The 10,731-nt window shown below is 38.8% G+C and overlaps 2 protein-coding genes across 2 annotated transcripts; both read left to right on the top strand.

The window, feature by feature from the left end:
- Positions 1-158: 158 nt before the first annotated feature.
- Positions 159-7,994, top strand: LOC135114486 (ionotropic receptor 93a-like). Its single transcript, XM_064030388.1, has 11 exons — positions 159-449; positions 725-846; positions 1,241-1,363; positions 2,202-2,434; positions 3,208-3,336; positions 3,483-3,669; positions 4,555-4,791; positions 4,948-5,207; positions 6,056-6,193; positions 7,262-7,448; positions 7,612-7,994. The coding sequence occupies exons 1-11, from the start codon at positions 386-388 to the stop codon at positions 7,849-7,851; spliced, it is 1,920 nt and encodes a 639-aa protein (XP_063886458.1). The 5' UTR covers positions 159-385; the 3' UTR covers positions 7,852-7,994.
- A 911-nt stretch (positions 7,995-8,905) lies between these two features.
- Positions 8,906-10,711, top strand: LOC135114404 (uncharacterized). Its single transcript, XM_064030306.1, has 4 exons — positions 8,906-8,986; positions 9,346-9,467; positions 9,936-10,058; positions 10,472-10,711. The coding sequence occupies exons 1-4, from the start codon at positions 8,923-8,925 to the stop codon at positions 10,709-10,711; spliced, it is 549 nt and encodes a 182-aa protein (XP_063886376.1). The 5' UTR covers positions 8,906-8,922.
- The last annotated feature ends 20 nt before the right edge of the window (positions 10,712-10,731 follow it).

Here is a 10,731-nt window from a genome sequence, read left to right as displayed (position 1 = left end):
TATATATATATATATATATATATATATATATATATATATATATATATGTATGTATGTATGTATGTATGTATGTGTGTGTGTGTGTGTGTGTGTGTGTGTGTGTGTGTGTGAGAGAGAGAGAGAGAGAGAGAGAGAGAGAGAGAGAGAGAGAGAATTGAATCTGAAAATTATTTATTCACAACGAAACGTTATCTCAGAACAATTCTCTTTATACGGACACACTGACGTTGCACAGAAGGTAATCATATGTATAAAACATGCTGGTTAATCGCACGTTTTCTACACGTGAGGCAGCCTCTGTGAAACACTATATAATCAGGGCTGCGCCGCCACAAGTTAACTGTTTTAGCTCCAATGGTGGTGGCTGCTGCAGCCGAGCACCAATATGCTCGTGAAGCTGGTGCTGGTAACTTGTCTTGGCGTCGCAACTGCCCGTCCCAAAATGCGAGGTGAGGTTTGATCGAGAGAGAGAGAGAGAGAGAGAGAGAGAGAGAGAGAGAGAGAGAGAGAGAGAGAGAGAGAGGAATGTTCATTTGTATAATCACAAGAAACTATGACTGATATATATATATATATATATATATATATATATATATATATATATATATATATATATATATATATATATATATATATATATATATATATATATATATATATATATATATATATATATATATATATATATATATATATATATATATATATATATATATATGGGCAGGTGGGAAGGAGTTGGTCTTGCATACTGGTGGTGGAGCAGAGTTGATGGAGAATCAACCAAGCGCTTTTTGTACCTCCATCGTTATAATGGACAGAACCATCACTTCTTCAAGCATCGTGAAGGTAAACAAAGTACGCTATATACTATAAACTTTAACACTGTATCTTACGTTGTAACATTGGGTATCAATTATGTTACATCGTGCATTAATTAAATATATGAATATTTTCTTGAGTAAAAGCATATATATATATATATATATATATATATATATATATATATATATATATATATATATATATATATATATATATATATATATATATATATATATATATATATATATATATATATATATAATATAAATTAAAGGATTTGGAGCGATATACTTGTAAGTGGTGCTGGCAAGATCACGCCACCCCCACATCACACGCCTTGAAGATTTGCATGGATAGCTTAATGCCGCTGACTCATAGTCAAAATAATCTACAACGTACTATATATGTTTGTCTCCAGGGCCTGCTCGAAAAGTCAACGTGGGACCAGCGGCAAATGTTGGCAATATTTGAAGCAAAATTAAAAGACACCAACAGCAGCTTTACTGACCACGCGTCGGAGGTGATCACCTTTGCACGTCACGTAGGTAACTCTTTCAATTGGTCATCTATATTACGTTCAATATTGAGGAATTATACGGTCGATGAATTACTAACAAAAAAAGCTATTTATTTTTTCCTGATACATGACCATTCAGATCTCAAATATTGCATGATGCTTCCTATTCAGTTTCGTCTAATGTTTGCATAAGAATAATATGATTGGAGCAGTTGATTTAATTTCGTGCTCTGTATAAAACATAACCTCACCTTGTAGTGTTTTGTTCCTTTTATAATTCGTGCATGTTCTAGGGATTACGAGTTTTCGCTTATTTTTTTGCTTTGTAAAAACTAGTTTCGTCCGTTCCGAAACCTGTTGGGTGCTCAATGTGGTTCTTTCTCATATAAGAAGTGTTTTAAGTATAAAAAATTTCTGTCGACTGAGGAGCTGGAGCCTCATTAGCTCTGCTTTGCATGCCAGCTAGTTCGGTGCGTTTTTCAAGCACAATACGACAAGTACAGATATCTTCCCTAGCATCAGTTTAAAGTTTATGTTGTATCAAGTATAGAAAAGAGTGTTCATTGTAATCTGGTGTTCAGCAGAGAAAAAGAGCCTGGGCCTTTATTGCCGGACTGGTCTCGAAGGCATTGGAAGCCAGTGCATAAGCGTTCAAGACACTCGTGTCAATGCATTCTTACGCTTGTGGAGGATTCGAGTAGAGAGAAGGTAGACAGGTTGTAATCGAAGAGTGGCGGAGTGTGTGCGTAAATTCAAGTTACACTGATATTTGAAAGATTAATGTTTCTCAGGCTCCTGTAGTGCTATATTATAGCGAAGTTAAACTGTTGCCGGAATCAGACAGCTTGTCCTCCGTCAGCAGGTGCGTCAGCTGTCGTGGTGCTCGATTGTGGTGGTGGTAAGTTATGACCCTGACTTCCTCGTCGCCTTCGCCGAGTGGTCTCTGAAGGGCCGGCTGCTGGTGTGGACCACCAGGCTTGTTGTGGTGAGCCACCTGACCCTTCCGAACCTCCAGGCTCTTCTGCCCGCCCACTGGACTTTCTCCATGATGAACACGGTCTTCCTCAATATGGAGGGCGACGTTGAGCAGCCCCGGTACTTATATACTGTCGTTTGTAAAGGTGTGTGTGTGTGTGTGTGTGTGTGTGTGTGTGTGTGTGTGTGTGTGTGTGTGTGTGTGTGTGTGTGTGTGTGTGTGTGTGTGCACATAAAGATTTAATGTTGGAAAAAAAAGTCTTGTTTACTTTCTTTATTAATCTTCACTATGCATTATCGTAACTTCTCGTGTCGGTAACCATGAACCGATAACGTGAGGTGATAAGGTTGACAGACAATAAACGACAGGAATCTTTAGACACAGACCTCATTTCCTGGAAACATCTGATTACGAGAGAGAGAGAGAGAGAGAGAGAGAGAGAGAGAGAGAGAGAGAGAGAGAGAGAGAGAGAGAGAGAGAGAGAGAGAGAGAGAGAGACACGGACGATCTCCTCTCCCAACAACTGGAAACAGAGTGGGTTCCTCACTTGACCTGCCCGTACGAGATGCGTCCGGCGTGGGACACTCGCTAACAAATGTGAAACTTCTCCCAGGCGTGGGGTTCTGCGCTAGGTTTAGGTGAAATTTGGCTATGCCAGTATTTTTCCTTCTGTGGGTCCTCACAGGGAAAAATGGTACTTTCCTTTTTCAATGAATTCTTGAAAATACAGGCGTGCATAGAACCTGATTTCTGTGACAGGTAGATTGATTAGTTAGTGCATCTCGACTCTCAAGATTAATTAATTTTAATTATTTAATTAGGAATGTTATATATCCAGAATAATGTGCATAATACCTATCTCATTCATTTTTTGCCATCTAAATTTGTACAGATGCAGCGTGTACACATACTTGCCATACAGCCCGAATGGCTCTCACGTTGTCAAGATCGCCTTTTGGACACCAGCTCACGGATTCAAATATCTTTCTTCCGTCTCCTTCTTTCAAGACAAATTTGAAAAGTTTGTTTGTTTATTATAATTAAATGATTCGTTAAAATAAAAATAAACTGTTGGTATTTTGAATATTAAATCCATAGCGGCGAGTTCTCTGAAAACATGCACATGACTCTTTTACACTAGATTATTTTACATTGCACGTTTTAAAGTTTCCACGGCGCCAAAGTGAACGTGACATCTGGACCCTATATGCCTTACTGGGACGAGGAAGAGGTGATGGTATCTGATGGTTCCAAGACAACTGTATTTCGTGGTTCTGACTACCGCATGTTGGAGGCCATTGCCTCGGTGCTTAACTTTACTTTCCGGCTTCTTCCGACATCTTCCTGGGTTGAGGTGAGTTGTGAAATTAAGCAAGCTATTTTATATACAACGTCTATTTTTTTTTCTAATCTTTTTCAGGAGAATTTTAAAACTAGCAGTTGCGCCTAGGAGATTTTATTCATTTAGGTATTTATAAAGTTTTATTTGATTATGTTTACAAACCTATGCGTAAAACAGGACGGGGAATATACAATACTGTCAGAAGCATCTCATCTAAAATTAAGAGAGAGATTGGGTGGGCAGCGAAGAAATGGTCGAGATGAGCCAATGGAAGTACGTATTACAGGATACTGCCTAAGCTGTGTGTGTGTGTGTGTGTGTGTGTGTGTGTGTGTGTGTGTGTGTGACGCAAACTTCCTAAATCTTTTCATTTCTATGGCATTCGGTGTATGATGCAAACGTCCAGAAATGCAAGCCAAGTAAATCTGTTTGTATAAACTTGAAAGGCAGTGTAGAACAGAGCGAAATGTAATTACTTTAGTTAGTTCTTTTACTCCCTAAATTCTTGCAATAGACGCAAATGCAGGAAATCAGCGATGGAACCACATTTCATAGATATGTGGGAAGATTCAGGACATGAGAGAGAGAGAGAGAGAGAGAGAGAGAGAGAGAGAGAGAGAGAGAGAGAGAGAGAGAGAGAGAGAGAGAGAGAGGTATATAGTGCCATGGAACATTAGATTTCATGTTTTTTTAAATTCTATTTTACGGCAAATCACTTCAATTTGATAAACGCACTGAATACTTGTCAAGAGTGTCGGCATTATCTGTGGCTGTAATGAAGTAGAGGCTTTACTGACAACCTTAATAATTTCAGCATAAAAAGGCATGTTACTTAAGATTTATATAAAAATTCGCTTAATCAATCTAAGAGTATATCGGCATAATTTGTCTTCCAAGGTGACGAGACGGGTCGAGGAGCGGGTCTCACTGATCGCCCCCATTATTTACGTGCTGCTCCCTGAACAAGTGGAGAGATACGACTTCACCTACGTATATGAAAATGCATATTTGTCATTTGGCATCGTTAAACCCGATCTGGAGCCTCGATGGAAGAGTATTTACTATCCCCTGTCCATAGAAGTGTGGATAGCAGTGATTGGACATGTCGTCTTCTTTCCATTCCTTTTGTGGCAGGTAAAAAGATTGATTTACTAAGCGCTGTGCAGTGCAATATCTACTGATAAATCAAACAAATCTACCGAACTCGGTGGTCCTTTCCTTTATGAAAATTTTGTTCCCCTTGGCCTGTAGCTTTTACATAATAAAAAAAAAAAAAAATGTATTTCACAGCTCATTCGTGCAGGACATGATGGACACCCAAACGTGGGTGTAGGGCCGGTGTTCAAGGACATGGTGGGGATGCTGCTCGGCCAGAACCTTCCTCGTCGCCTTTTAAACACCTCCTCTAGCAGAGTTCTGGTGGCTGCCTGGTTGGTGTTCGCCCTCATTCTCGGTCTGGCCTACCGCGGCAACCTGACTGCCTCTCTCACCCTTCCCAAATATCCACCACGTCCAGAGACACTCGAGGAAATCGTCGACCATGTTGACATGTAATGTGTGCCAGAAATTCTTTTATACCTTAAGAATCAAAGTGAAATTTTTCTTCAATTACAAGTACAATATATATAAAGGAAGGAAGCAATGGCAGAATAATTATTCATATGATACGGATTTTTTCTTTAATCGGAGTATCATGATATGAAACTCAAAAAATGTGTCAAAAACTACACTATCTAAACTAAACTATCTTAAGTAAGGAACGTATATCTATTATAAAAAAAAAAATGTTGGGACTGAAAAAAAATTAAGGTCAGGACTAGGAAAAAAAAAATACGACTTAGAAAATTCTTTATAAGCTCCAAAATTTTTGTCATAAAAATTACAGGAAAAATATTGATATGGAAAGTTTATATAAATCAACAAATAAACTGCGTTTTTTCCTTTCTAAACTTTGTTTGAGAATGAAATATGGTTCAAGTTAAATATAATTATGTATGCACCGTTCCTATGGACACAAAACAATATTTATCATAAACACAATGTGTCTCCTTTAAGTAAGAAACATATATCTATTGTCCGTTAATGAAGAGAGGCAAAAATTATATTGATAGGAGCAAAAGGGTATCAATGGGCCCCCAGTTGATCAACTGAGGTACAAAGGATGCAGATGGATGGGTCTGCAACATGATGGGCAAGCGTCCATCACAGCGGTACAAAGAATACAGATGGACGCCCCACAGTCAATGAGGATCCAATGTGTCCAGTGCAATGAGTTGATGTTCATTAATGGGGTACATAGGAAATTAGTGTCCACCAGTTTATTATGGAAATAGTATTCAACATCTATAATCAAGTCAAGTCAAAGATATCTTTTGATTACATTATTTTCTTTTTCCAGGGTGACCATGCCTAGTTACGGAGAAAAACACCGTAAGTTCTACGAGAAATCAGAATCTCCATTGCTGCGAACTTTGGGCAGCCTTATGAACCCTGGACCTTCACTGATGGAGGGTCTCAAGAGGGCCTTGATTAAAAAGTAACGTAAATTAAATTTGTTTTGTTGTACAGGAGTGCGGTACATATTACAGTTCTAATCGTCATATTCATAGTTTAAGGGTTACTTTAGAAAAAATAAAGCAATTTCCCTTGTGTAATTTCCCTTTTTCGGGGTCATTTTTGGTATTTTGCAATAAAAGGTGGAAAGAAGAGTAGCGCGTGAGTCATGGCCGGTGTACTGGTCGCCTGCCTGAATCTTTGTAGCGATATGTTGGAAGATTTTACGTGCTGGTCGTACACGTTTCGAAGATATACGATATTGTCTTTTTAATACATTATTGGGAAAAGACGTGGGAAGAAATGAACATTACTATTTTAATAGTTGCGTGGAAGTCTTTGCTAAGGCGAAATGGGCAGGATACCATTACCAATTTTGCAGATTTTGAGGCGGAGGATCAGTATCAGGAAAAAAAAAATAACATACAGAAAGAAGGAAATTACTAAGGACAGTCACAGACTGCTTGGTTGGAGATTACGGTTAAAATCAGATGATATGGGAGATTGCGGGATCAATCCCTAAGCCTGCAACAAGTGATAAGGGAGATCAACAGGATGGAGCTGTTGCCATACCGACAATGACTCAATAAAAGCTGCTGACGTTATACTGCAGCAGTACATCTAGTGTTACAAGAAGAAAGCTATATCAAGTGACTACCAAGTGCGGTAGTTGAGACTTCATCACAACCGAACAGAACTTCAATGATATGAAACAAATTGAAAGGTTTTTGTATGAGAGTACTGTCGATGCCCAGCGCATCTGCTTCTGAATCCTGAGTCTACATTCAACGTCTAGAGCCAAGAAGAAAGATGTCATTGATAACAACTTACCAGTATTGATTATAAAGTACTTGCGATAAAATAAATCGTCAGTTTTTAACCAGGGAAATGTGTGTGTGTTTTTTTTTTTTTTTTTTTTTTTTTGTGTGTGTGTGTGTGTGTGTGTGTGTGTGTGTGTGTGTGTGTGTGTGTGTGTGTGTGTGTGTGTGTGTGTGTGTGTGTGTGTGTGTGTGTGTGAGTGTGTGTTACTCATTTGTGACTATTTTCACAGAAGCGCCCATTTAGATCCAAAAAAATACATTCATTATAAAATTCTGGACGAATTCACGGAGGCGGACGGCAGCACCCGTCTGTACGTGAGTCGTGGGTCCGTCTTTCCCTCGCCTTGCGGATGGCCAATCCCGCACGACGCGCCCTACAAGGCTCAGCTGGACAGGTTGATCGTGGCCACCTTGGAGGTAGGTCTAGCGAATTATTCCATACTTTAGTAATCTTACATCTGAAATATCAACTCTATCACATTCTCGTTTATAAAAGTTAAGTAGTGTTCATAAAATCATTATCTTCAGTCAATGTTAGCGTCTCAAATTCTGAAATGCACTACTAATGAATTATCGGCAGGCTGGCCTCTATGATAAGTGGACAGAGGATCTGATGAGAGAGACTCAGCTCAGGAGTCAGAGAAGAAAACGGCAGCGTCAGGCTGCAGATAAGCAGGGCCAGACAGAAGCTAAGGCTGTAAATGAGGATGGTTTACCAACCCTCACCATTAACCACACACAAGGCGCCTTCATCCTCCTCCTGCTGGGTCTCATTTTTAACACACTCGTATTCTCCACTGAACTTCTATGTAAGGCTTAAGTTTCTAATAACAATCAGTGACCTTAAATCACTGATTGTTACATCCATTTGGGGTAACGGTTCCTAAATGGCAAATCAGTCACCGTCTTAACCTTAATTGACTAAGGAAACCGTATGTTAAACAGAAAAAAAAAGAAAAAATCAATTCCCTTTAAATAATAATAATAAAAAAAAATTAAGCATTCTATAAAACTTGTCATTACCCACGCGAAGCATATATATCTATCTATCTATCTATCTATCTATCTATCTATCTATCTATCTATCTATCTATCTATCTATCTATCTATATATATATATATATATATATATATATATATATATATATATATATATATATATAGTTTTGCAGCGGCAGTAACTTCAATTTGAAACAGTGGTAGCAGCAGGCAGGTGGTAAAAAAAAAAAAGTGGTTGGCAGCGGATTCACATCTTATATATTTCGAAAAAAAAAAAATAAAAATAAATAAATAAGTAAAAAAAAAAAACTTCAGAACTCTCTTAGGTGCGGAACGTTCTGTCGAAAAAAAAAAAACTATTAATTTTTTACTAAACAATACTCTCTTCATTCCCTATAAGGTAATCTGGAGTTTTCGTACTTGAATAGTTAGACTTGTTTAAGTTTACAATCCATAAGTTGGTAAAGTGACATTGCTGCAACTACCATTAGCATCCTATCCTATCGTTGTTATTATTATAAATTTACTATAAGATAGATAAATAGATAAAACATGTATGTTTGTAAACGGGAGCGCAGAGAGAGAGAGAGAGAGAGAGAGAGAGAGAGAGAGAGAGAGAGAGAGAGAGAGAGAGAGAGAGATAATCGTGTGATATTCTCCACCAAAACTGCGGAAATGAAAGATTCATTCACAACAAAACGTTATTTTAGAACAATTTCTTTTACTCGCACACACACACGTTGCACAAAAGCCAATCAATATGCATAGAACATGCTAGCACGTTTTCTGCACGTGGAGCAGCCTCTGTGAAACAATATATAAAGAGGGCTGCGCAGCCACAAGTTAACTGTTTTAACCCCAATGGTGGTGGCCGCTGCAGCCGAGCACCAATATGCTCGCGAAGCTGGTGCTGGTAACTTGCCTTGGCGTCGCAACTGCTCGTCCAAGAATGCGAGGTAAGGTCTGATAATGTCAATTTGCGGATAAAAACTCAATGACATGAACGTGAAATTGTCGACGTGCTCATTTTTGTTTTTAGATTTATGATACTACTACTACTACTACTACTACTACTACTACTACTATTACTACTATTACTACTACTACTACTTTTATCACTGCTACTACTACTACTACTACTACTACTACTACTACTACTACTACTACTACTACTACAAAAGAATAGATAAATAAATATATAAACGAACTGGAATTCAACTACAAATCAATAAGGAAATGAATGATTAAATAAATAAATAAAGTGGATTTTAACTGCAAATAGATAACTAAGTAAATAAATACTATACATGAACAGGTGGGCGGGAGCTGGTCCTGTATACTGGTGGTGCAATAGCACTACTGAGGAATCCACTAAACGCTTCATGTACCATCATCATCATAACGGACAGTACTACCACTTCTTCAGAGGTAGTGAAGGTAAATAGTGTGTATTATATGCATTGCATTATATCTTAATAATATGTATACCTTTGTGTGGAAGATTGGTCGGCAGGAATAATTAACTTCATTCGTCGATTCCCGCTGAGGGCATCCCCAGCATGCTGAATTCCGTATAGGGGCGGAAATGTTCCATGCTTCTTGGGTTAGTCCACTATTTTATATTTCTGTTAAATGATGGTAAGGAGACAGGTTTGTTCCCTGAAACATCACATACTCTTCGCACTGACATCAGCTTAAAAATTCAAATAGCGTGCATAATAATTGATACAGACATCATAAGTAAAGAGTGACCATACATTCTGCATAAAATTACTTCAACGTACAACAGCAGGATCGTGCCAACGTTTGCTCTTTAGTGTGTGAAACTCTAAAGCTAGCAGCACTGTATCACTGACAGCTGATATCACACTTACAGATAATATTTAAAATTTGTATTATTTGCAGGATCTTCAAGGAAAGTCAGCATGGGAACAGTTACAAGTGAAGGCAACATTTGAAGTGAATTTAGAGAAGAGAAACACCAGCATTACTGATCGCCTATCGAAGTTGATTCCCTTAGCACGTCAGGTAGGTCAGTTAGTCCATGCGAAACACTTAGTTTATTAGGAACAAACTTTACAAGGTGCCTTTCTTCCTGCTTATTATAATGCAAACCAATCCACGACAATGGTACGCAGGCACCTCTCACACAGGTGACTTTGCAAATTGCATCGATATTGAGAAGCGCTTTCCATAATATAGTTGTGTGGCGCAAATAATGTGATGACAACGTCATTAACGTCAGTACGTCGTGGTGGACGATGCAATTAGACATTACGTACCTTTAATACAGGTGAGGAATAGAAGGTAGTCATAGAATGGCAGTTCGTTATCCCACTTAGGGTCGGGAGGACAAGTGTTTATCACACTGCTGCAGCGTCGTATTATTGTTAGCGAAGATGCACTGTTGCCAGAGTCAGCCAGCGTGTCTCCATCAGCAGGTGCGTCGGCTGTCGTTGTGCTCGATGGTGGTAGTGGTGAGTCTCGATCATGACTTTCTCATCGCATTCGCGGAGTGGTCTCTGAAGGGAAGGCTGCTGGTGTGGACCACCAAGCTGGTGGTGGTGAGCCGCCTGACAATTCCTCAGCTCCAGGACCTTCTGCCCGCCCACTGGACTTTCTCCATGATGAACACAGTCTTCCTCAACATGGAGGGCGACGCTGAGCAGCCCCGGTACTGATATTTTGTCATTTGTATATA

This window comes from Scylla paramamosain, chromosome 27 (assembly GCF_035594125.1).
Source record: "Scylla paramamosain isolate STU-SP2022 chromosome 27, ASM3559412v1, whole genome shotgun sequence".
NCBI classification, from domain to species: Eukaryota; Metazoa; Arthropoda; class Malacostraca; order Decapoda; family Portunidae; genus Scylla; species Scylla paramamosain.
This window is presented reverse-complemented; position numbering and strand designations above follow the sequence as displayed.

Excerpts from the sequence above, each read along its gene's own strand:
- LOC135114404 (XM_064030306.1), top strand. The coding sequence starts at position 8,923 with ATGCTCGCGAAGCTGGTGCTGGTAACTTGCCTTGGCGTCGCAACTGCT. Across the intron at positions 9,468-9,935 it reads CTTCTTCAGAGGTAGTGAAG|GATCTTCAAGGAAAGTCAGC; the intron begins GTAAATAGTGTG and ends TATTATTTGCAG. Across the intron at positions 10,059-10,471 it reads TGATTCCCTTAGCACGTCAG|GTGCGTCGGCTGTCGTTGTG; the intron begins GTAGGTCAGTTA and ends CTCCATCAGCAG.
- LOC135114486 (XM_064030388.1), top strand. The coding sequence starts at position 386 with ATGCTCGTGAAGCTGGTGCTGGTAACTTGTCTTGGCGTCGCAACTGCC. Across the intron at positions 1,364-2,201 it reads TGATCACCTTTGCACGTCAC|GTGCGTCAGCTGTCGTGGTG; the intron begins GTAGGTAACTCT and ends CTCCGTCAGCAG. Across the intron at positions 3,337-3,482 it reads TTTCAAGACAAATTTGAAAA|TTTCCACGGCGCCAAAGTGA; the intron begins GTTTGTTTGTTT and ends CACGTTTTAAAG.